The following is a 26,374-nucleotide window of genomic DNA, read 5'->3' on the forward strand; positions in this document are numbered from 1 at the left end:
GACGCCCCCTATTGCGATATCAGAGAAAGATGAGAGAAGAGAATGCATGATCCGGGGAAATAATAAATCAATAAATGATATGAACTACTGTAGTTTGCTGACCTGTTTGCATTGCGATTCATCCGTTAATGGCACTTGTGATTCTTCTGTTTTTGTTACTCGATCGGTTTCGTGGTTACACTCGCTAGTTTTTGGTATTCGCTTCCTTTAGTTTATATTAACGTTTTAACATAGGGTAAACAACTAAGAAATAGTTTGCGTATCAACAAATATGGCGATTTAGAATTGGTATCTAATATGGCCCTCGCTTATGGCATAGTGAATATGTATAAACAGAAGCATATCACCTCGAAGCGTCTAAATTCTCTTTATATGTTCGGAACAATGCTGGGGGTTTTTAGCCGACCAATCAGAAGCACGGAAATGCTTTTGCCCAAATATGGAATCAGAGGATTGAAGGCAAATAATGGCGGCCGCTCTTGGAAAGGCTGCCAGAAAGCTCACAAGAACGAAAATTCGAGCAATATGCCTTGCCGGGAAAGCGCTGTTGGAGGAGGACGTCTTTGAAAGTGTCTGCAGAGAGGCTCGAGGAACTTTTTCATTTTATTTTGAGTCGAGCTTGGCGGGTGAAGCGGACATGCTTGTATCGAGTGTTTTGTTTCGTGGATTTGTCAAGCGCTGCAGTGATACCTTTTTTGATTTCTTTTGCGAGAAAGGGAAAGGTGGATCGTGTGATAAGTATGCGGTACTACAGGTGAGATGGTACGAGTTTGTTCGTCAAGTGTTAGGTAGTCAGGAAGTGAGTGAAATCGTCAAGGACATGTCATCGCAGGGTAAGAACGTTGTATCGTGTTTTCTGGAGAGTGTCTTTATTGCTTGTGTTAAGTTTGTTAGAGAAAGACAGGAAGATAGTTCAGGTAGAATTAATGTGGTGACGGAGAGAATGAACATTGTTGAAGACGATGTTTCCATGTTAAAGCTAGGTTCGGCTGCGGTGTTGAACCTTAAAAAACGTTTACGTAAGATTGCCCGGCAACTGTCTGGGTCAAAACAAAGCCTTAAGAACATGGTGTGTAAAGAAATCGAGGTTTTAGAGAAATTGGAGGATGCCGAAAAGAGAGATATTCCATGTTTCTTACGAAATTTAGACGAGGGAAACCTACTTGTGCTGAAGGTGGAAATAATTCCCTTCTTGAGGGCGTTTGCGAAGGTGTTTGGAGACGTCGTGAACCAAAATGGATATCATTTGTTTGGCAGAAAGCTCTTTAAGGTTAGTTCTACTAGAACGTACCAAGACACATATCTTTCAGATGGTGTTTGGCCTTCACATATAAGATAATAAATCTTTTTAAATTTACCTTCGCAGTTTTATCTCAACTTATGCACATCACCTGTTGACATGATGTCGATTTTTATTTCCTTTAGCCAGGTGTACAAGTACATGAAATACATAAAATCGGAATACCTTACTTTTTTTATAGTGGAGTTTATAGCAACTCTGTTCAACTCTTTCCTTCCACATACACACATTCACTGTATGTAGGGATTACTACACATTTGGAAACTAGTGTGGTCTAGATAACTAATAACTTGTATCTTGACCAGTCATTCATTTACCAATACAGGTTGCCGAACAACGTGTGATGTGTAGCACTGGGCTTAAAAAGAAATTTTTTCAAGCAGTTAATTGCCTTGGTATTAAAATATTCCCGAGCATCAGATGTGATCTGTTCAACAGACTTTTACGGAAGATCTATAACATAAGGTGCAACGAATTTGTACGATCACAGAAATGCCTGGAAGAGCACAACGACAAACAAACACAAGACAGACAAGTTATGTTGCGACACAAGCTTAAGGCAGCTAAGTAATTTACTGAATGTAATGTACATGGGGGAGTTGGCCCAGGCAAAGAAACATGTTACTTCCCTTTATGAAAAGAGGCCCTCAACTAAAAATTATAAAAATAACCACTTTTTATTCAAATCAAGTGGCCCATCAGGCCAGAGCTTTTCTCAGTTTCTGTAGCATGAAGAGACAAGGAGTACTTCTACCCCCACTCCCTCCCCAGAAAGGATTTAAACACCTGGGTGAAGAAAGGCACTGTGTGAGTTGAGTGTCCTGCCCAAGAACACAATGCAATGTCCCTGGCCAGGGCTCAAACCCAGACCGCTTGATCTGGAGTCAAGTGCGCTAACCATGAGGTGACCACGCCTAACACACAATTATGGTTTAGAGCCACCCTAATAGACCAATTTCGATATATTAAAATCCAGCCTAAAACAATAGACCTCAGGACGAGGCTCCGGGGACTACACTATAGAGTTTGTGGGGTTTATTCCCCGGAGCCTTGTTGTGATTTCTATTGTTTTAGGCTGAATTTTCAAATATCGAAAATTCGGCTATTCTTCAAATATTTAAGAATCGATTGTTTTTAAGCTTTAACTACATTTTCATCCAATCCAGATGTTGTATACCAAAACCCATGGTCTGGTTCCTCAAAGTAACATCAAGCTGTTACATGACAAGGAAAAATTTTACTTGGTTTTTTATTTGTGAAAATAGGAAAGAAAAGAGTGCAACTGTAGAGTGCTTGTGTACAAGAAAGTGTGGAGTAGGGATGAGAGGGTAGGCAGAGTAGAGTAGTATAGTATCTAGAGTGCTGAGTACTTGCCAAAAAGCTAGAGTTAAAGAAGAGTAAATTTGATGAGTACTAACTTAGAACTACGGGTTTGTAGTTATTTGTGTAGTTATAGAGTAGGAAAGCAGTTGACAGGGGTCGAGTAGTGGAGTAGAGTATGATGTACAGTTGTTGAAAATGCATATCAAAGCATGTTTGCTAGGGGCCTAGTCAGGGGCCTAGTCAGCCCAATCAGCTCCGAGATTACCGGTTAATAAATTTTATTATTGATTGATTTATCATCACAATTTAACTTAATTTAGCACATTTTGCTGTTATGTTAATCCTAAGAAAATAAATGCATTTTTAAATACAAGTTCCTGCTTATGCATTGTTCATTTTTACTCTTGCTGAACAGATCATAATGTTACTCTTGATTGTTTATTTCAGCTTTCACAGCCAAATTCATATTAATCTGAGACTAATTGGTGACCCAGATATAATTCTGTAGTGAAACACCATAAATACATTATGCCTTGGAAAAATCCTTGACAGATACAAATCTGTCTTCAAATACTGATATTGTACATGGGGGTCTTAAACAGAAGTATATTTAAAGTCTAGCAGTTAATTTTGAACATTCTGAGTTAACCTGATAAATTATCATTTATTTGTTGATGCACATACCCCCCGGTACTTGAGTGAATTCGTACTTTACGACCACCCCATGAATATGATCACCTCATTTTTATGGCCACTTTATTCTGGCCTGAGCAAAAGCTCTGTAAATCTTTCACTGTGTGTACATTAACAATGAAGCAAATCTATGTTAAACAATGGTAGACATTACGCATTCTGTGGATGTGACAAGTTCATATCCGCTTTGCCTTAATGTTATCAATAATCTATATTTAAGTCTGCCGAGATAGTTCAATTATCACACCTCCCAACTCAAAATGTTTTCTGGTTGTAGGAAAGCCTATCATGGGTCAAAACTCACTGACTCTCTAGGGAGAACAAAACTCACTACCTCTCTAGGGAGAATAAAACTCACTAACTCTCTAGAGAAACAACTTGAACTTTCAACACATACTTGATCAGGTTGTGCTCCTGGAAACTGCAGCAAGTTTTTGTGCCAGCTGGCATCAAGCAAATAATGTTTTTGCAGTTTATTCTATTTTTGAGGTAAGAGGTATAACAACACTTAATGACTGACCCCACAGGAACCAGTGAGTTTTGTTTCTCCTTGACCCTCAATGTTTCCCTTCACTTAACCTTGGGGTCTTGGGGAAAACAAAATCACTGTTACCCTTCTGGCCAGTCAGTAAGTGCTTAGTACTGTATAAGGGTGCTCAGATTAAAGAAATACACTGTGAGATACCCTGAAGATTACCACAAATTATTTACAGCAATGAATCAAAACAACAGCGACTTATTTTACACGCGATTTTCTTTTAAGTGGAATTTCTCTGACGTATAAGGGTGTTTTTCTGTAAACAAACTTTCCCCTCCTCCCATGAATGCGGCGTTTCACCTTCAGGGTTGTCAGAGCTGCAGGATAGTTGACACTGGATAGTTGGCCATTCATATTGAATTTAAGCTGGCTGAAGATTGTTTCCAGAGCACTCCCATTCAAGCGAAGGGGCCAGAGGTAATATCCTGGAAACTTCTCAAGGAAGTATTTGGAAAATTCCGTGAAACCGTAGTACATGAGCCTTGTCAAATCCCATGTCTAAAAAAAACAGCCAAGTTCAAGTTATTTTCATTGTATAGTCCTTCTAATTTGAACATTAACAGCTTGAAGAATAAACTGAGAAACATTCACCTAGAATTGGGTTAATGACAAAAATGTATATTAACAATATTATTTTTTTCTTGATAAAATGTGTATTAACAATACCATTTTGTTATGTCCCTCGAGTGCATCCAGCCAAGAACACATAAATTTGTCAACAAATTTGACATGATAATTATATAACATTATTAGTCATTCATACCAGGTACACTGATGACATTCATGTACACTGTAGTACAGGAACTGACCTGCCATGCTAGGAATCCTTTTTGTCTTGATGCTGTCAAGTTGGGTTCTGAAAATTAAATAAGAGAGAATTATATAATCGGCTTGCTGTTTATTAATAATTTACAGAATGTAACACTTGAAATTCAAAGGCACACTACGAGTGCATTGAACTTTTACTGAAGCACACGTCGATGGCACTTTTAGTGATACAGTAGTATCTTCTAACATGCCATTTGGACAGTGCAATGGATAACAGGTCCAAAATAATAATATATTTAGTAAACATTCCAAACCAAAAATTTTTTTAGAGTTGCCACAAGTACTGTCAGGAATCAGATATTTTTCCAAGGTAAGGGAAAAGTCAGGGAATTTTGTATCAGGTCTGAGACATGCATGTATAACTCCTTGTTAAAAGCTAGTGAAAAGCCACAGAATTTTACCTTTCTCCCAGGCATAGTCAGCCCAACCAACGAAGAATGCATACCCTTCTGACATGTTTTGTAAAACAATGCTTTGATCAGTTGTAACCTTTTCATGGCTCAGTATCCCTCTCTCGAACAGGTGACGACAAGCATCAAGGTACTCAATTGCTTTTTTAACATTTTCGGCATCTGCTGGATTGTTGTGAGTGTACTCCGATAGTTCAGCAATGACTGCATTTTGCTTCAAAAGACACAAAAAAAAATTGTTAGTTTGTGTTAACTTTAACAAATTGATGTGAGTTTTTCAGGCATCTTTCCTGTTAGTGATCAGGAATTTTTTCAATTGACAATGTTATGACAAAATTCATTGTCTATAACAGCATCGCAAAAATTATAAATTCATGTGTCTGTCGGCTTATTAACAATGAAAATCAGCCAGAGTGCACAAGAGTTTCTGCAGTTATCAATTTTTTTGTGTGTTCAATTAAGTTTAAATTTACTTGACAAGAGTCTTGTTTTGAAATTCTTGATGAAAAAGAAAAAGGAACAAAATTATTTAGCCATTAATATATCATATACTTTACATATATAATGTAACTTTCAGTTATAATGTAGACATTGAAAGAAGTAGTACTAATTCCTGAAGCTTCTTTTTGGCCACATATATATATGTGAGCATTCAGGGGGGAAATTTTTTAAAAATCATGGGAACTAAGTCATGGTCAAACCAAGCTGTATTCCAGGAATGCAAACTTTTTGCAAAATGTGTGGTTCCAGAAAATATCCATACTCCCCCCAAAAAAGTGATTGGAAATTCCGGGAAGGGGGTTTCTGGAACTTCACGATGGTACTTTTTTCATGTTGTTATACCAACCTGCATGATTTTTGCTGGTTTTACATTTAGTCTCGTCCAGCAGTCTCTGTAGATGTGTCGGTAACATAGCTCTGGCACGCGTCTCATTTTACCAGCTTTAGCTCGTGTCATTTCTCTCCTCCACAGATCTTTTAAGGCTTGCCAACCAAACTTAACTTCATACAAATCAAATTCTTTTCTTTGTTGACCATTTGCTTGACGAGAGGAGTGCAATGCTGCTATAAGGCTTTTCAACTTGAAAGGAATTCAACACAAAATTTTGTTAATTATAAGAACTGAAAAAGAAATAACATTTGGGTAAATCATCTAGCTACTTCCTATACAGAAGGAAAGATGAACTTCAAAACAAGACCTGGCACAATTAAAATTCAAAATATGAGAAGGGGTATTAACAATAATCAAAGTTATGTAAGAGTTACAAAATTAATAAGTTTTGCAACTGAAACAAAAAAAAATTGATCTCAGTCTCCTATGGTTCAAGAATTGCACTCAAGCTCATTGAAATTACACAACAAAATTCAACATAAATTTATAAAAACCTGATGTGATGGACAGGGAATGAAAAAAAAGCTTTTCATCTGTCCAAGGATTAAGCATCCATGTCTTAACATGGTGAGGGTCGTCCACTTGGGGATCTTCATTTATTCCATAGGCTCCACTTTTCCCCATGGTCAGGTACTTAATTGCCTTCAAATTTGCACTTGCCCCATCACAAACCACTGCAATTGTACAGAAACCATAAATGTGGAACGCCTGAATAGTTGTCATGAGGCAAGACATGATAAATTTGCACTCTAATCCTTTTCCACTGCTGAAATATGGCCCGATTACATCAAAATCGCTTGTCAGATCACGCCAAAGAAACTGCATCATATAAGAAGCTTTAACTGTTTGAGGGGCTTTCAGCTCTTGATAGACATCATGTAGTGACACCATGTCATCAGCTGTCATCGCATGCCCCACAAACCTAAATTAAAAAAAAAATACATATGCATTTGAGAATAAATACTTTTTACAAGTTTAAACTTTCCAACCACTTAATTTATTTGTTTTATTTTTTCAAATCCATGTACTCGCTGAAAAAAACCAAAGCAGCCACAGTCTTCGTCATGTAGGTATTAAGTCTACCATTGATATGTATTTTTTCATTCAGTCCATGTCCTGACCTTCAATGCTTTAGGGGGTTTACTAATATAAATTGCTGAAGACTTGCTTGACAATCTTATTTCCATTCCAAGTGATAGTTATTATCAATAATTATGCAAGAGACCAACATGCATGATCTAGTCTAACTGCATGCTACCGTAATATGTTAAAGTATAATTTATAGGATAATTATTTTACCCATTGTCTGCACTATTCCAGTGGACCTTCATCACCACTTTCACCTCATCAAAAATAAGGACACCATTGTTCTTTGGCTCCAGAAACCCCTGTTCTTTCCGTTCCACTTTGTATGCAGTGTAGGTTTGTTTTGCATCATGAAGGTGAGGAAAGTTCAACCCAGGAGCCTGTTTGTTCGCTGATGTGAACTGCTTCAGTGATGCCACTGATGGTAGATTCAAAATCTGGTAGCCCTTTAGTGCTTCATAAGCTGCTGGACTACGAGTGAATATTGCAAGTGCAATTCTGTAAGTCACCATGGACCATCTGTTCCCTGTCCTTCCTTTTCCTGTCCACGAAAAAGAGATATCATTACAATAATAATACCTATAAGGTGTCAGATTAATTATTCGCAGTAAATTTACTCATGTCTAACTTTTTTTGTGCTAGTTAATTGCAAACAAACAAAAACTGAGCATTACAATAGGAAAATTATCATGGAACTGGTCTGGAAGAAAAATTCCCTAATTCCAACCTCTCTCCCCACCCCCACCCCCCCCCCTTGCAATCCCGCCTTCTCTGGAATTTTCTGGGTCTTTGATCCCCCACCCCTCGACCACCCTCTGGACTTTCCAATGCCGTCCGTGGGGGTATGTATATCTTCTGGAACCACTCAATGCTATAAAAGTTGATGGTCTCATCAGTAATTAAATATCCATAACCCAACTAAAGGGATTGAAAATTCCAGAGGAGACGAGTGAGGATAAGTATTACCCTCTAAGTTTTATTATGACATAATAATTATTAACAAATGAAGTTAAATTATACATTATATATACATATTGCTGACTTACATAAAGAAAAAATAGTTACAGATATTTTTTAAGCTCCATCCACTTTATAGGAGGCAGTTACACAGTAATCAGTATCTGAATGGCTTGTCAGCATAATGAAAAATATGCAAATCAGATTATAGCAGTACAATTTTAGAAAGCTTATATAAACAGTCATACAGAAGTATGAAGAAGATGGTAAGAACACGATATGCCGATTTTTTTTAAATACATAAAATCATGTTTTGAATGCCTACCATTCTGGCTCTGATCTTTCCAAAATGCCTTCTTCTCGTCCACGTCTTGTTGCCACATTGCTTTCAACAGCTTTCCATTTCCCTTTGTTTTCACTTCTGCCTCCTCGAAAATGCCGTCCAAATCTTCATGAAATTGCGAGGAAATTTTGCTGGTGATCTGCTCCATCTGATCAGATAATTCTGAGTTCAGAGAGACTTGGACTTTCTTACTCAGTCGTTTCACGTCTTTCGACAGTCGACGAGCATCAGACGTCAAATTGTGGAATCTCTTTTTCGCACTCTTCGGACTTAAAAACCTCAAGTTGCATTTTGAGGATTTGGACACACGATTTGCTTCATTTTTTCTGCGTTTCTTACAGAGATAGTTGAGTTTCTGGTAGAGTTTCTTACAATGCTTGCAAACGTTAAACAAAACAGAACCAGGAATTTGCTTTTTGTTGGCCGGTAAGTGAAGCAATAAACACTTGTTGCTGTCGATTCGCTCGAAGGGAAAACCCCAGGTTCGTTTAGACGCTGAATTTGCATTTGGCACTGATTTAAGGCCAGGGCAGACTTCACAATTTTCCATTACTGCAAGCAAGGAAGATATATCTTCCTCCTCCTTTAGTGTACCTCTCCAAGTGGTGTCACGAAAGAGAACTTTAACGGCGTAGTTTCCATCCGCAGAAACGTGTAATGACACTGGAGCAACACCCGGGACTAACACCAGCCTTGAATCGTACCGTGACAAATCAGTTTTCGATATTGTGCAGTAATCGCCATCGACAGACTTCCATGAACTGACTTTAAAATGAGGAGCTTTGGACGAAATAAAAGTTTTCACTCGTTCAATCCAATCGATCTTCAGCCTGTTAGACGAAGTTGTTGAGAACACGTACGATCTCTCCACTGGTGTTTCAACTGGTTTTGGATTCTCCATTAGCTTTTCGGTAATGTTTTCAAGAGCGTAAGCAGAGTTTTGAAAAGGAAGAATAGACTGCTGAATTGATGTTCGGGACGCTGCTGGTCGCGGAGCAATAAATCGATATGCTTGAGGTTGGACTTGTTGGTGAGTTGCGTAGCTTCGGTCGCAAACCGTTGTTGGAATTGTGTTTTCTTTCCCTTTTCCGTTCCTTTTATCTTGTTCATCGGAAGCAAACCTTGGACGTTTAGAGGATAAGACATTTCCACCTTGGTCAAATTTGACGACATGAAACTGCAGTTTCCTCTTGCAGCCCACTATTGTTGACATTTTTCCGACATTTTTCCCTGAGCACTCGCGTGACAAGTTCACGCGTGAGCTTAATAACTCCATATTAGGAAGTAAATTTTGATTGGTCCGCTAAAAAACCCCAGCATTGGAACGGAGTTAATCGCTTCTAGGTGATATGCTTCTGGTATAAAGTATAAGAACCTTGGATCGGTAGAACCCGCTCACTTTATAGGGGGCGTTATGTCTTAGGATAAGGGGGCGTTATGACTCATAGGGGGCGTTATGTCTCAGGGGCGTTTTATCTCGGGGGCGTTATGACCGCAATACCTTTTATGATGGTCCTAAGGAGGGGGGAGGGGTGGGGGAACCGGTGTAATGAAGCTATCAGCGGCCATCATGGGGGGCCAAACACTGGCTGAAAGGTGCGGCATTGCAGAAAAAACAGCACGTGCTCATTTGCATCTAATAAGATAACAAAAAAATAACAAAGCACCACATTTGTTATATGCCTCGTTCTTTTATTCACTGAATTTAACCACAGGAATTTGTCAAAACAGCTTTGACAAATGCTTATTTAAAGCCTCTTGGATGGAGTGTATCCAATATCCCTACCCCCAAGGCTGTGCTGCATCCCAGCAAAAAGCACCACAGATTTCAAAGGACTTTTTCCTGTGATCTTGAAAGACAGGACAAAAAATACTTATGGGTTAGAGCTTTAAACAATACAGTTATAAATAAGAAGTTAGTAGTACATAATTACATGGGATTAGATCAATTATATAAAAATCACAAATAAGCTGTACAGAAATAAAGCTTAAAATGGTCATTCTTAAATACAGTGAGTGAGAAGCTTGTTCAAAGCAAGTTGAATGGCTTTCACAATCAAGCAGCAAGCAAGTAAATCGCACACAAAAATGTATGTTGAGCTTCAGTTTACCTCTGAAAATGGAAGCACTTCAGGTTGTTATCCTCTTCGATTTTGTTTGGTATTGGATCGTTGATAATTTGAGGAATATATTTTTCTTCCACTTCTGCAAGCCTTGAGGCTGAAGACAATTTTTTGCAGTCCTATAATGAATAGACATACCATTTCCTTGCTTCTGTTTGAAGTACTCTCAAACTTGAGCTCTTCTCTTCTCTGCCAAGAAATTGCAGCAATTGCTGAAGCATTCCTTTAGATGTCACCTCCACAATCTTCTCACGAGTGCGTCAAGCATGAATCTTTACACCATACATTGGCATGTGTGTTATAACATTAACAATGTGCTGGAAAATATTTCCCTGCAGTCGTGAACTAAACTCAATAAACCATGGGTGGCAATGCTTTGCTGTAAGATGTTGCCTTTGCAGAGGGGGACATGGGGGGACCCTGAACACCGCAACACTGCAAAAATAATACACAGACACCGCATCACCACAAGAAAATTTGACGAAACACCCTCACCGCAATACAATCAAGTTACTTTTCAATGAAAATGTCTTACGATTAGGTTAAAGATCAACTAGACACTATTTGACTGTATTTTGTTACAAATTAAACATATGGTATGTGTTTTGACAAAAAAGGACGGATTAACGAAGATAACAGAGCTAAATGTAGTTCTGATAGTGTTAGACAAGAAACCGTAAGGCCGCTAATAATTTCATTTCACCGAACACTGTAGGTTCGAAAACACAAACATCGCACACTGCAGGGTTTGAGATCACCGCAACACTGCAAGATAGGATTTTATTTACTGCAACACCGCATAAAAAAATTAGCAACACTGCAAACCCCCATGTCCACCTCTTTGCATAATTGCCTTCCTCCATTGTATTTCACTGCCGGCCATGTCATGCAAGTCACTCTCTCTTTCACTTTTCTCTGGGGTTTGACTCAGAGTTGGCTTTCATAGTTCACTTTCACTTTCATAGTCCACTTGTAATCAGATGAAAACTGGGCAAAAATCCCCAGTGTGTTAGGTACCAAGAACAGCAACTGAGTGATTGATTCCACTAGCCTTAACAAATATGAGAAATGATTACCCACAAGTCCAAAGGCGCCTTCACTGAAGTGTCTGACACAACAGATGCTGGCTTTGATAAAGTGATCTAATCATGTTATCTGTATTGTCTCTTCTCTTTCTGGCTCTGGTTTGAGTTGCTGCTTTAGCTCCTGCCTTTCTCATTTCTGTTGTAAGGGCAATGTGCTCTACCCAAATTCACACATCTGTGGACAAAAGAGCTGTTTTGCACAAATTGTTGAAGTCAGCCTCTGTCCATCCCTTCTGTTTTAGGGATTTCAATTTGGCTGCTGTAATGTCAACTTCTTTCAGCAATTCTTTAGTCAGTTTGTGCAAGGGTTTTTCATGTATCCCTCAAGAGAAAATATGTGAAGTAGCATTGAGAGCGCCTAGTCTGTCTGGGGAGTTCTGGTCAAATTGACTTGCAGTTGGATGAAAAGGTCTCTCCACACATTTCTATACAAATCGTTGTAACTTTATTTTTTCCTTTGCTGTGATTGTCACGAAGGCAGATATTAATTTTTGTATAACGAGGAAATATCAAGGAGTCGACAAAGTTCCATTTAAACTACCTAAAAGTGTTTCACAAGGCGGCCATGACAGCATACAGAAAACGAACATGTGTTTCTCGCGTGTTACACGAACCATATCGAGTAAACACAAACCGCTGACCACAACTCGCTCGATTACAAATAACAATAAAATATCGTATGAAAATGTATTTAGAATGTTCACTTATTATATTCTCTAAGTTTCTATGACAGTGCTGTTATAATTCTTTGACAAGATTTTGTTTCAGTTGACTTCCATATTTCATCAATGGGTTGAATCGCCCCTTATTATATGGAATAACACATTCCTATAATCCAGCAGAATTTTATTTTATCAATTTTCTATTTGCTTATTTACTTGCATATAATTACTATAAATTTGCAAATACCCGATGGGAAACTATTTACAACAACACACGCTTTATTACCAAAAAATAAATAAAATATACAATCCAAACACAAGAGAGAGATCTTGAATTGGTGTCAGCCATGCTGGCCTAAATTTTTCTTTTTGTCTGAGCCACTCAATATCTTTGGGCCACTTGATATCTTGATTTATTCTGTGGATGGGAATTGAGTGCTGACAGTATTTATCTGCATTCCATGCTAGATAGGAATGTATCCATTTCATTGAGAAATACATTTAATATCAACGAGCATTCTCACTTAAGAATGACGAGAACATGTAACACAAACAACGTGGTACGAACGACTCGTACCAGGCCCCTATCGGGCAAATCATACTCAGTGTCCAGATCTCTATCTCTTTTTATAGCGTTCTGCTCTACTGTACATGCCTCTTTTTGAGGACACGTACATGTATACAAATCTATGGTTGCTTGGAAGGAACAAATTTCCATATTGTTGTTGTGCACCTGGGTAATCATAATTATTATGTGGAACTGGAATAGAAATATTTTTTTGAACAACTTAACACAAATGATCAGTTGTTGGCATAATGGGATGCTCACTGGCATGATGTCCTTGAGTGGTTGAATTCAAACCACAACATGTGTAACACAATAAAAAATATATAAATTTGTAGTCTTTGACTTCTGAGAATCTCTAATGATAATTAGCTTTGTTGTGAATTAACAAAATTATATTATAATTATTATTTGATTTAAAAAATTTTCAATCCATTATAGTATTATTACTAAAAAAATGTATGATGATACGTTTCAGTTCTCTAACCATTTTCATAATCACTTTCCAAGATTGAGGCTTTTCATCATCCTTTCCAACAACCTTTTACAGCCCATCTTTTCCATCAAAGTATATGACATTCAGGTAGCGTTCCATCATAGTGTACACACCATACATTGCACTGAAACCAGGTGAATCCATCCTTCCATCCCAACAAACCACAAACACATCATGTTCAAAAGCTTTCCAAATCACTTCTTTCATTTTACTCCACATCTCTCTGATGCTAGCCAGAGCATACAAACTCTGTATCCTTGAAATAGTTGTGGAAGAAATAAAATGCAATTAAGTTTTAATTAGTTAATAAATATATAGTTCTTATGCATTCCACAATATTCATCATTTATTATCCATGCTCACATTTATCAAAGCATTACCATAAATGAAACAGAAATAAAAAAGTTTAAAAGCTAAAAAGTTTGTCCTGTTGTGTAGTGGCATGTAAGGGATGATGTACTTGTAACTCTTGTGGAACTCGCTGAAAGCCACTGGATTATCATTCTCTCACACTTGGCTCTTGTTGGGTTTTTGGCCAAACTTCCCCCACATGGAGTTCAACATCATTTTGACCAGTGCGTACAGATCAGGTCTTTCTTGATGTTGGCAGGGTTGAGATGAATTCTCTCTTGGGTGTAGTAGTCTTCCATGTACAGCCTCTGCTTTTCCAGGATTATCACCCACATGGGAGTGCCAAGTTGAAACGGGCTTTTATGCACTTCATGATAAGGCAATATTTTTTGGCTTTACTAAACACCGTCCGCCATTTTGGATTTATTTTTGTACATTTTCCTATCTATATGCTGATTGGTCAGCTTCCTAATAATTGCACTCATTGTCATGTAAGCTCCTTCTCATCCTTCGCTTTTTTCGTCAGTGAGACCCTCTTTAGATATTTGCAGATGTTCCATATCCACACACTTTTTCAAGAAGTTCTTAATCTTTTCTTTTTTTTTTCTCCACTTTCTTCATATTGCTGTTAGCAGCTTTCGAAAGACCTTGCATAAAACAAGACTAATAATTAATGTATAGACACTCGCCACTTCATTTTTTGCGATAAACTTTCCATCCCCTTCCGTTAGGTGGCTAACCCACTCAAGGCCATAGTCCTCACAATTTACGACGTTGTCATCCCGGTTGAGAGCAAGGCTAGCTAGCATTCAAGCACCATATCGGCTATCCTCTGCCATTAATATTCCTTCCAAAGACCGACACTACTCTTCTGGCATCTCTGTCGTCCTCTAGAATGGTAGCCTCATCTGCCAGTTTCGTTAGTAGGCTTTCCAGGGTTGCATTATTTACGTTTAGACTGAATCTGCATAAACCACCAACTCTGTGGTTAGTATCTTTGTCGGAACCATTGATATTCCGAAAGTTGGAGAGGTGACAGTAGAACTCACTGAATAAATGATTTGTTATAGTTTGAGTTCGTGAAAAAGGGAACATTAACCCTTTCAGTGCTGAATTTCTCCAAAAACTGGTTTTTTTTTTACCGTTAAACTGAATTTTTGATGCTACGATCCTGAATTTCCCTTAACTTTACTTAAAAAGCACTTTTCCACAATGCAGCAAGATTTTGAGGAAGATTCCATTAAAAAATGTACAAAAATGTACTTTGGTGCATGCGCATAAGCCAAAATTTGGACTTTTTTTTTTTTTTTTTTTTCTTTTTTTTTTTGCGAAATCGTTTCCATTTTTTTTCTTGCTCCTTTTCCTTTCGTTTCTCTTGGCTTTGTTATTTCCACTTCTTTCTACTGTATCCGTCCTTCCTTTAGACCAAAAAAGTTTTGATAAAAACATTGGTAAACCCTGTCAAGAGGACCTCGATCTTTTACAGGTGTTTTGGCCTTTTTAAGCACCGATTTTGCACTGAAAAGTGATTGACTTTTTCTCGGTTAGCTCTGTTAGGATGCGACCGATACGCAAAATGAATAGTTCTTTGAAAAGGTCAAACCTAGCTCTATCAGATGCTTATCCCCAAAATCTGCTGACTTTTAAATTAATGACGTCACAAGTGGTTCATTGACTGCTCCTCCAAATGTCGACAAAAGTCGACTTTAGCACTGAAAGAGTTAAGCAAAAGTACCCAGGATTGCTTTATCGCCGATTTTTGCTTGTTTCACATTGCTTTTGCTCCATAAATTGGATTTCAATGGAAAAAAGCACAATTTGAATGGAATTACTCTTTTCAATTAACCCTTTCAGTGCTGAATTTCTCCAAAAACTGGGGTTTTTTTTACCGTTAAACTGAATTTTTGATGCTACGATCCTGAATTTCCCTTAACTTTACTTAAAAAGCACTTTTCCACAATGCAGCAAGATTTTGAGGAAGATTCCATTAAAAAATGTACAAAAATGTACTTTGGTGCATGCGCATAAGTCAAAATTTGGACTTTTCTTTTTTTTTTTTTCTTTTTTTTTTTGGCGAAATCGTTTCCATTTTTTTTCTTGCTCCTTTTCCTTTCGTTTCTCTTGGCTTTGTTATTTCCACTTCTTTCTACTGTATCCGTCCTTCCTTTAGACCAAAAAAGTTTTGATAAAAACATTGGTAAACCCTGTCAAGAGGACCTCGATCTTTTACAGGTGTTTTGGCCTTTTTAAGCACCGATTTTGCACTGAAAAGTGATTGACTTTTTCTCGGTTAGCTCTGTTAGGATGCGACCGATACGCAAAATGAATAGTTCTTTGAAAAGGTCAAACCTAGCTCTATCAGATGCTTATCACCAAAATCTGCTGACTTTTAAATTAATGACGTCACAAGTGGTTCATTGACTGCTCCTCCAAATGTCGACAAAAGTCGACTTTAGCACTGAAAGAGTTAAAGATTGCATTTTTCCCGTTTGACCTAACTGCAATATACTACAAAACGTATTGAAAATTTCAATAGCTCACAGAGGTGCTATATTTTATCTTACTGCAGATTTAATTACAGCTTGAAAGCAGCAAATGTGTTTCTCAAGCCACGATACCTAGAATGCAATGCATGTTGCCATCTTTAATCTTACTGCAGATTTAATCACAGCTCAAAAGTAGCAAATGCATTTCCAAATCATGTTCTTCCAGAATGTATTTTATTCTTCACAGATTTCTCTAATAATTCTAAGATGAATTGATACCGCACAAAAACACAACCTTGGATAAACTCTAACAAGTTCATAAGGTAAATTAAAAAATTGACATAATGATTAGTAAATTGAACCTGGCGCTGCAGCAGCTATGACTTTGTTGTTAGCAGCTGATTGTTCCATTACCTGTTTGGTGAACATTGTTTGCATTTGTGCTAAAACAGATTGTGTATCTGAAATGCCCTGACTGTTATTGACAATGTCCTGGGTGCTCTGCTTAGCAGGTCAACTGAAAACTCAAAACATGATTTCAAATTGAGCGTTGAATGAGGGCTTACCATTACACCTGCACAGTGCCAGGACGTTTTTGCATTGCCATGTTCCTCATTACATCCTCTCTTAAAGGAATTTCTCCTTCTTTTAAAAAATGATGGAATTTTCAATTCCACTTTGATTGGATTTAGAAGCTCGCATGTAGTAAAACAATGATCGGCCAATACCAAATTATATGGTTGAAGGTGTTTCATAATGCCACGTTCAGCATTGTCTTGGTAGAATAGTGAATAACTGCCCCACACACAGAACCACTAGTGACATGCACAAAATTCCCCCTTTAGTTCCATAAGCTTTTCTGCGGACACTATAACACGCATCGTGCTGTGAAGGGCAATAAGTTGCTGGAAGTCACTGACATTTATAAACTCAAGGAATGGCAATGCTTTTGCCAATGCCTGCAGTACTTGGTAATGTTCTGCTACCGTATCACTTGGTGCTACAGAGGCTGATGTGCTCACAGTACATTTCATCATTGTACTCGAATGGCAAAACACAACAGCCTCCTTCTTCTGTTTGGACGGTGTTACAACCTAAAAAAATAATTATTATTAAAAGAATTAATTACCCTTCCCTTTGTCAAAGCGGCAGTTTGTCGTTGAATTTCTTCGCTCTGAACTCTTATTGCACTGTCTATCGTGTCGATTCTTTGTTGAAGTATCCTGTTGTGTTTTTGTATGTTTCAACGTTCCCTCTAGCCAATATGTGGTCTTTTTATTTCTAGCTGAATGGATCCGCAACTATTTTCTGCAGCTTGGGCTCTTCTTCAATGAGCGTAAACAGGCACTTGGAATTTTTTTTTTGGTAGCAAGTGAAAGCAGAGTGCAATGCTGACACCCGCTAACCGGGAAGAGGGTCCACAAGGACGTCAAAAATCAACTGAGCAGTGAACTCGGTTTCTCCCCAGGCCAGGTTACACACACAGAACACAGATAGACAAGACCACGGGCAACAAATGGAAGGATAGGAGACTTCACCCTGTCCACAGATGAATCTCTACATGGAACAACACATTGTACAAGATAACATGAAGACATTACTATAGACGTGGACATAGATTTTTTTTGGATTTTTCTTCTTCTGGACTTTCAACTATTTTTCTTTTCTCTCCTGCAATTTCCACTGCTTCATTTACATTGACAGTCACACCTTCATCGTCAAATTGTTCTTCATGCAAGTCATTTCCAGTTGTTATCGCCTACTTAAGGACCTCTCTCCAAACATCAGGCAACACCAGACATTGCCTTGGGACAAGGAGTCCTTTTGATGCGACTTGCCCAAAAAGCAAACAAATGAATACACAGGTATAATGCTTCCATTCCTGCCTCCAAACATATATTTGCACACACTACCCACGTGACCTTCTTTCTTTGGTTCTACAAGCACTTGCTATCTGAATTGTGGCAATAGTTCTTGACTTTTTGTTGAGGGCATTGTAGCCGTATTCATGGATAATACATGCTTGGTTCAGGGGACAACCTTTCAAGACAATAGCAATGATCTCCACATCTTTAAAACATCCATTACAGGTCACTCGGAAATGCTCTCCACTGCACGTGTCACGTCTTTGTGTAAAGTCAAGGGAAAATGTTACCACAGCTTGGGCAAATTACATGAAGTGGAGTCTCCTTGGTACTGTATGATAAAAAGGAAAGTTCCTTGAAACGTGATCGATGCAAAATCTCTTTGCCTTTTACATTTGCTACTTTCAAGTTCAATCATTCTCCCTTTGCTTTCTGATGCGCTATGTGACAACAGGGAGCCCAGGCTGACAATGGGACGACTTGGTCAAAATGGTGGTGGTAAAATCATAAGGATTTGTACTAAACTTTATGGGCAAAATTGATATTGAAAGGAAATGTAATAAACAGGCCGGAAGGTTTACATTTGACAATTATAAGTTAACTTTAGCAAACTCTTACCAAAAATATTACAAGAGAAAACACTTGCTACACTTGACGCACTAGACTGCCTGACAAAAGGACCCCCAAAATTGTCTTTGGTCTGTCCCACCTGTCCAAAAACCTCACAAGGGTGTAGTTTGAATACTTAACTCCCAAATCAGCAATTAACACCTGCGTCGCACATGGAGGTTGGGTGCCAAGGAATTTGGGGACAGGAGCTGCCGACCCCAAACCCAGGTAGCAAGAACACCCCGAAAGCCTGCTCTAGCCACAACCCAGCCACGAGCCCCACCCGCCACACCCAGCCCCATCCCAGCACCCGTCACACTGAATGAAATGGAAAAAAAAATATTCCAAGTAAGCCAGAACGCCTCGAGCACTAAACTCAGTGAAGCTACGCGACTCAGTGAAAAACTACTAGCATGTGCAACGGCGCACGCATAAGAACGCGGCAGGTAACCGCTGACCACAAGAGCGCCGGAAGTTGCCCACAGCGCTTTGACCAGAAGTACACGCCCATGCATAGGAAATTACCAGCCCGCCAATGTACGCTAATAAACGCCACGCCAACGCCACGCTAACGCCAGACAACTACAGAACAGCCACAATTAGCTCCTAGACATTAACTAAGTTAAATAATATATTTAACCTCATCGTGCTTCCTTCTGTGATTAAGGAATACACACTTGGGACTTCAAGGGTGGAGGAATGATCATTCTTACCTTTAATTGCTGCCAATACTGATTTCTTTAAAGGCATTTTTCCATTGGTTCTCTTGATGTTTGAAATGCGTTGAACCTCTTTTGAGATAAGATTATCCAAAAGGTTCAACTTAAGTGCTGGAGATGTTGGAGAGTGCTTTATTATGTTATCAAAGCACTCTCTGTTTGTTTTTATTCCATACTTTGGATCTCCAATTATTGCTGGTGAGAGAAACAAGAGCATAATTAACATAAAGAAACTTTTTGAAAATGTATAAAATGGTAGAAAGCTAGGGCACACGCATTTCACAATAAAAATCAGCAGTAAAATTGTGCGAGGTTTTGACCACTCTTCGGTCATTATCAAGCTAGTTGTTGAGAAAGTAAAATTTGCAAAGATATATATAGTGACAAAATATGTGAAAAATATTAATGAAGTAGAAATTGTAAAAATATATATAGAAAGAATTTACAAAGTGGTTGTTAAAACCAACAAGCATGCAATTAAACTAATTGTATAAAGTTGAAATGGAGTGAGGAAATTGATTCCAAATGAAACACATAATCCAACTAATCTTGACTTGCATGCAGAAAAACTAATACATGCAGAGTCCCTACAAAAATATTTATATGTATCACCACAAGGTTACCTAATCCCCAATGGAAGTCACTGACATTTACATATGTATAAACTCAACGAATGGCAATGCTTTTGCCAATGCCTGCAGTACTTCTTGGTAACGTTCCACTGCATAGGCTGATGCGCTCGCAGTACATTTCATCATTGTACTCGAATGGGAAAACACAACAGCCTCCTTCTTCTGTTTGGACAGTGTTACAACCTAAAAAAATTAATTATTATTAAAAGAATTAATTGTTATAAAAAATTAATTAATTATTAAAAAATGTAAAAATTGAGTCAAAAGATGACTCATACAATTTTCATAATCAATGAAACATACAATTTTTTGTGCACTTGGCGATTTGGCGATGTGGCTGCCCCCGAACGTCGCACTTGTTTGCCTGCGAGGAGTTTCGACAAACGAAATATCCGTAGCACAAATATATGGATTTCATATACCTGATTGAAAAAACGTTGACCCATGAAAAGCAAAAACCGTGAACGATACGACACAAATCTTTACTGGGAAATGGGAAAAATAACCGACGTCTTTGACAGAATAAACATGGTAATAAGACAGGTTGCATAAATCATGCTCTTGAGACTCAAAGAAAGAAAATATCTTGATTATTAATAAAAACGGAAGGAATGCGGAAGGAATTTGTAATTGATTGCTATACAGTATACATTGGGGAGCAACCAAAGTAAGCATGGTTCCTTGGCAGTGGAATGGCAAAATTCCTCCGAACGCAAAACTTGCTGCTGCCATGTTGACCTATACAAAGGTACTGATAGAATTTTTAATTCCACTTTGAGAGGATTTAGAAGCTTGCACGCAGTAAAACAATGATCAGCCAATACTAAATCATATGGTTGAAGGTGTTTCATAATGACACTTTCAGCATTTGTCTTGGCACACACGTCACCACTAGTGACATGTACAAAATGCCCTCTTTAGTTCCATAAGCTTTTCAACAGGCACAAAAACACGCATTGTGTTGTGAAGGGCAATAAGATCCTGGAAGTCACTGACATTTATAAACTCAACAAATGGCAATGCTTTTGCCAATGCCTGCAGTACTTCTTGGTAATGTACTGCTGCAGAGGCTGATGCGCTCGCAGTACATTTCATCATTGTACTCGAATGGGAAAACAAAACAGCCTCCTTCTGTTTGGACAGTGTTACAACCTAAAAAAATTAATTGTTAGTTATGTTAAAAAATATTATTATTAAAAAAATTAATTCATTATTAAAAAATGTAAAATTGAGTCAAAAGATAGCTTATACAATTTTCCAATCTCGTTGATTGAATCAAACATCACTTTTTCCTTAGTTTAGGCGGTACCTCTGTTCTTTTCAAAGCATTTTCTTTGTAAGGACACAAAATCTTGATGTAATGCTGAATCCTCTCAATTTTATTGAGGGAGCACAGCACAACCACGCTGTATCCACGTACATGTACAGGATAGTCTGTTGCGGCAGTTGACTGCATTTAGGAACGCTCCGATAGCCGCAATCTGTTCCTCCACCCAATGCTGTTAGAAGAAAGAAAAAACTACATGTTACCACTTCACTTTTATATTGACATAACTTAATAACAACTCAAAATCCACAATTTAGGACATTTGCTTTTTTGTCAGATAAAAAATTATTTCTATACAGTTGTCTTTGAGATTACATGTGGAAATGATATTGGCCTGCCAAGTCATAGTAAATTATCGCACCAGAACATTTTGAGAGTTACCCTTTCTTATGTGCCCTCTTTTAAGAGAGTTGCAATGACAAATCACAGTAATTTCAACCATTTCATCTAATAAAAAACAATTTTGGTTTCAGCTAAGCTTCGTGACCATATTGACGTGACGGTAATCTTAAGTCGTTTGCTTGGTTAAAATCACAACTTACAAATTTCTTGAATTTCCAATATAAACAAAGAGGCCCCCGCAAATTCTTTTAGTTGACCTTCCATTCGCAGAATATTAGCTGACAGCTCAAGTCCAAGACTGAACACTGTCAACGTGACATCAGGAACCAAGAGGAGGAGACAGAAACCGAATGACCGTTGTTCTGCACTAGCATGTGGTTGAAGAGGACAGAAAACATCCAACTTATCCTGCAAGCAAATCAAATATACATGCCCACACACTCAGGTTAATCTAATACATGGAAACAAAAAAAAAAATTTACAATTTGAGCCAAAATTCAGTGTGCCGTTTAGTTAACTTCTGGTCCAAGTTACCACTACCCGGCTCATTTGAGATAAATAAATATAAAACAGAAGTATGATATTATACTACACTTTAAGCCATTGAGGTCAAGAATTATTCATTGCCAACTAGTTTCTCTCAAAAATTGACAAAAAAGGCCAAAATAAAGTTTATCCCATACAGAAGTACTAACGCCGTTATTTGTAAACAGATTTTCTAGCTTTTTAAAATCTTGAACATAGGAGTAAAGAGTAAATACATGAAAACGACCGTTTGACAATATTACCCATTTAGAGTATATAAAAATGCCATAAATACAATGTTCGTTATTTAAGGTATGGGAGAAACCATCTGATTTATGATCAATCCTGCTAAAAACTTCGACTTGATTAAGTCCATGTTTAAATGATCAAGTGTTATGACTATTTATGGCATGAATGGCATGAGGACCTAGAAGCGTACAGCTCTCAGAAATTTATATATTAATATAAGGGTGCGTCCAGTTCCATAGCTACCTGCTTATGGAACAACACAATGACACATGTACATATGATGTATGTACAAATCATATACTTATAACGGAGGTTGTAATCTTGACTTCTTCCCCATATCCTTTTGGTAGCCTCTAATTCCATACGTGGGCTTGAACCACCATAATTGCCATCACATGCATGCTGCTCTTGCCATGCATTAAATTTTTGCAAGCACTTGTTGCAAACCTTTGAAATACACTGGTAGACGAGTACTTTTCCAAAGCAGATATCAGAAAGCTGATTCCATGATAAACTGTGAATCCTCTCTTAGACCAAGTGCCATCAAAACTAAGTGGCATTTGCTGCTAACGTAGTGTCATTTTTATCCACACCATCTTCCTCGAGATGAATATTTCATGCTTCCTCTCTTTTCCTCTGGCCTTCTTTAATAATCTCTTGTAATTTCTTTCCTAATTTCGTTGACTTTGTCTATACCATATTTCTTTGCGCATGTTCTTTATGAGAGATGAATGATGGATGAATAATTCTTTGTCACCTTTGCATGTGTTTTTTATGTGAGATTTGATGAATTCTTTGTCCTTGTTGAATGGAACTTTCGTTATGATAGGTCTTGGGTATGGCTTCTTGTCGGCAGGCGGCCTTGTTGGTATCCTATGAACTCGTTTGAACTAGATCTGAACAAAACCTGGCAGATGTAAATCTACCAGGTACAAGTTTTTCATCCCAAAGACACAAGCAATAAAAACTGTGGAAGGAATTTGTAATTAAATTGCTATACGGTACTGTAGCCATGTAAATGTTGTATCTTCAACACTCACACCTTCATAGTCAAATTATTCATCGTGCAAGACATTTCCAGTTGTTATCGCCTACTTAAGGACCTCTCTCCAAACATCAGGCAACACCAGACATTGCCTTGGGACAAGGAGTCCTTTTGATGCGACTTGCCCAAAAAGCAAACAAATGAATACACAGGTATAATGCTTCCATTCCTGCCTTCAGACATATATTTGCACACACTACCCATGTGACCTTCTTTCTTTGGTTATACAAGCACTTGCTATCTTAATTGTGGCAATAGTTCTTGACTTTTTGTTGAGGGCATTGTAGCCATATTCATGGATAATGCATGCTTGGTTCAGGGGACAACCTTGCAAGACAATAGCAGTGATTTCCAGATCTTCAAAACTTCCATTACAGGTCACTGGGAAATGCTCTCCACTGCATGTGTCATGTGTTTGTGTAAAGTCCAGGGAAAATGTTACCACAGCTTGGGCAAATTACATGAAGTGGTGTCTCCTTGGTACTGTCTGATAAATAGGAAAGTTCCTTGAAACGTGATCGATGCAAAATTTCTTTGCCTTTTACATTTGCTACTTCCAAGTTCAAACATTCTCCCTTTGCTTTCTGATGCGCTATGTGACAACAGGGAGCCCAGGCTGACAATGGGACGACTTGGTCAAAATGGTGGTGGTAAAATCATAAGGATTTGTACGAAACTTTATGGGCAAAATTGATATTGAAAGGAAATGTAGTAAACAGGCCGGAAGGTTTACATTTGACAATTATAGTTAATTTTAGCAAACTCTTACCAAAAATATTACAAGAGAAAACACTTGCTACACTTGACACACTAGACTGCCTGACAAAAGGACCCCCAAAATTGTCTTTGGTCTGTCCCACCTGTCCAAAAACCTCACAAGGGTGTAGTTTGAATACTTAACTCCCAAATCAGCAATTAACACCTGCGTCGCACATGGAGGTTGGGTGCCAAGGAATTTGGGAGCAGGAGCTGCCGACCCCAAACCCAGGTAGCAAGAACACCCCGAAAGCCTGCTCTAGCCACAACCCAGCCACGAGCCCCGCCTGCCACACCCAGCCCCATCCCAGCACCCGTCACACTGAATGAAATGGAAAAAAAATATTCCAAGTAAGCCAGAACGCCTCGAGCACTAAACTCAGTGAAGCTACGCGACTCAGTGAAAAACTACTAGCACGTGCAACGGCGCAGGCATAAGAATGCGGCAGGTAACCGCTGACCACGAGAGCGCCGGAAGTTGCCCACAGCGCTTTGACCAGAAGTAAACGCCCATGCATAGGAAATTGCCAGCCCGCCAATGTACGCTAATAAACGCCAAGCCACACCAAGAGATTAACTAAGTTAAATAATATATTTAACCTCATTAAATAATATATTTAACCTCATCGTGCTTCCTTCTGTGATTAAGGAATACACACTTGGGACTTCAAGGGTGGAGGAATGATCATTCTTACCTTTAATTGCTGCCAATACTGATTTCTTTAAAGGCATTTTTCCATTGGTTCTCTTGATGTTTGAAATGCGTTGAACCTCTTTTGAGATAAGATTATCCAAAAGGTCCAACTTAAGTGCTGGAGATGTTGGAGAGTGCTTTATTATGTTTTCAAAGCACTCTCTGTTTGTTTTTATTCCATACTTTGGATCTCCAATTATTGCTGGTGAGAGAAACAAGAGCATAATTAACATAAAGAAACTTTTTGAAAATGTATAAAATGGTAGAAAGCTAGGGCACACGCATTTCACAATAAAAATCAGCAGTAAAATTGTGCCAGGTTTTGACCACTCTTCGGTCATTATCAAGCTAATTGTTGAGAAAGTAAAATTTGCAAAGATATATATAGTGACAAAATATGTGAAAAATATTAATGAAGTAGAAATTGTAAAAATATATATAGAAAGAATTTACAAAGTGGTTGTTAAAACCAACAAGCATGCAATTAAACTAATTGTATAAAGTTGAAATGGAGTGAGGAAATTGATTCCAAATGAAACACATAATCCAACTAATCTTGACTTGCATGCAGAAAAACTAATACATGCAGAGTCCCTACAAAAAAATTTATATGTATCACCACAAGGTTACCTAATCCCCAATGGAAGTCACTGACATTTACATATGTATAAACTCAACGAATGGCAATGCTTTTGCCAATGCCTGCAGTACTTCTTGGTAACGTTCCACTGCATAGGCTGATGCGCTCGCAGTACATTTCATCATTGTACTCGAATGGGAAAACACAACAGCCTCCTTCTTCTGTTTGGACAGTGTTACAACCTAAAAAAATTAATTATTATTAAAAGAATTAATTGTTATAAAAAATTAATTAATTATTAAAAAATGTAAAAATTGAGTCAAAAGATGACTCATACAATTTTCATAATCAATGAAACATACAATTTTTTGTGCACTTGGCGATTTGGCGATGTGGCTGCCCCCGAACGTCGCGCTTGTTTGCCTGCGAGGAGTTTCGACAAACGAAATATCCGTAGCACAAATATATGGATTTCATATACCTGATTGAAAAAACATTGACCCATGAAAAGCAAAAACCGTGAACGATACGACACAAATCTTTACTGGGAAATGGGAAAAATAACCGACGTCTTTGACAGAATAAACATGGTAATAAGACAGGTTGCATAAATCATGCTCTTGAGACTCAAAGAAAGAAAATATCTTGATTATTAATAAAAACGGAAGGAATGCGGAAGGAATTTGTAATTGATTGCTATACAGTATACATTGGGGAGCAACCAAAGTAAGCATGGTTCCTTTGCAGTGGAATGGCAAAATTCCTCCGAACGCAAAACTTGCTGCTGCCATGTTGACCTATACAAAGGTACTGATAGAATTTTTAATTCCACTTTGAGAGGATTTAGAAGCTTGCACGCAGTAAAACAATGATCAGCCAATACTAAATCATAT

At 38.1% G+C, this 26,374-nt stretch overlaps 3 protein-coding genes and 1 long non-coding RNA gene across 6 annotated transcripts in view; 2 read left to right on the top strand and 2 right to left on the bottom strand.

The window, feature by feature from the left end:
- Window positions 1–26,374, top strand: part of LOC144642857 (uncharacterized) — a 71,097-nt gene that overhangs the window by 867 nt on the left and 43,856 nt on the right. The gene's annotated exons all lie outside the window — the stretch shown is intronic.
- On the top strand, window positions 466–2,575 carry LOC144642734 (uncharacterized). Of its 2 annotated transcripts, none has more exons than XM_078501784.1 (2): window positions 466–1,270; window positions 2,467–2,575. In XM_078501784.1, exons 1-2 carry the CDS (start codon window positions 467–469, stop codon window positions 2,557–2,559), a joined length of 897 nt encoding a protein of 298 aa, XP_078357910.1. In that variant the 5' UTR covers window position 466; the 3' UTR covers window positions 2,560–2,575. The 2 variants fall into 2 exon arrangements, with proteins under 2 accessions (XP_078357910.1, XP_078357909.1); XM_078501783.1 differs by lacking the exon at window positions 2,467–2,575 and adding an exon at window positions 1,626–1,944.
- Window positions 2,998–6,070, bottom strand: LOC144642735 (uncharacterized). Its single transcript, XM_078501785.1, has 4 exons — window positions 5,940–6,070; window positions 5,084–5,306; window positions 4,664–4,710; window positions 2,998–4,352 (listed from the first exon to the last, which is right to left on the bottom strand). Exons 1-4 carry the CDS (start codon window positions 6,048–6,050, stop codon window positions 4,053–4,055), a joined length of 681 nt encoding a protein of 226 aa, XP_078357911.1. The 5' UTR covers window positions 6,051–6,070; the 3' UTR covers window positions 2,998–4,052.
- Window positions 6,049–9,691, bottom strand: LOC144642733 (uncharacterized). Its single transcript, XM_078501781.1, has 4 exons — window positions 8,353–9,691; window positions 7,284–7,611; window positions 6,479–6,906; window positions 6,049–6,173 (listed from the first exon to the last, which is right to left on the bottom strand). The coding sequence occupies exons 1-4, from the start codon at window positions 9,644–9,646 to the stop codon at window positions 6,106–6,108; spliced, it is 2,118 nt and encodes a 705-aa protein (XP_078357907.1). The 5' UTR covers window positions 9,647–9,691; the 3' UTR covers window positions 6,049–6,105.

The sequence above is a fragment of the Oculina patagonica genome, chromosome 2, assembly GCF_052425735.1.
Source record: "Oculina patagonica isolate OP01 chromosome 2, crgOcupat, whole genome shotgun sequence".
In the NCBI taxonomy this organism is placed as follows: Eukaryota; Metazoa; Cnidaria; class Anthozoa; order Scleractinia; family Oculinidae; genus Oculina; species Oculina patagonica.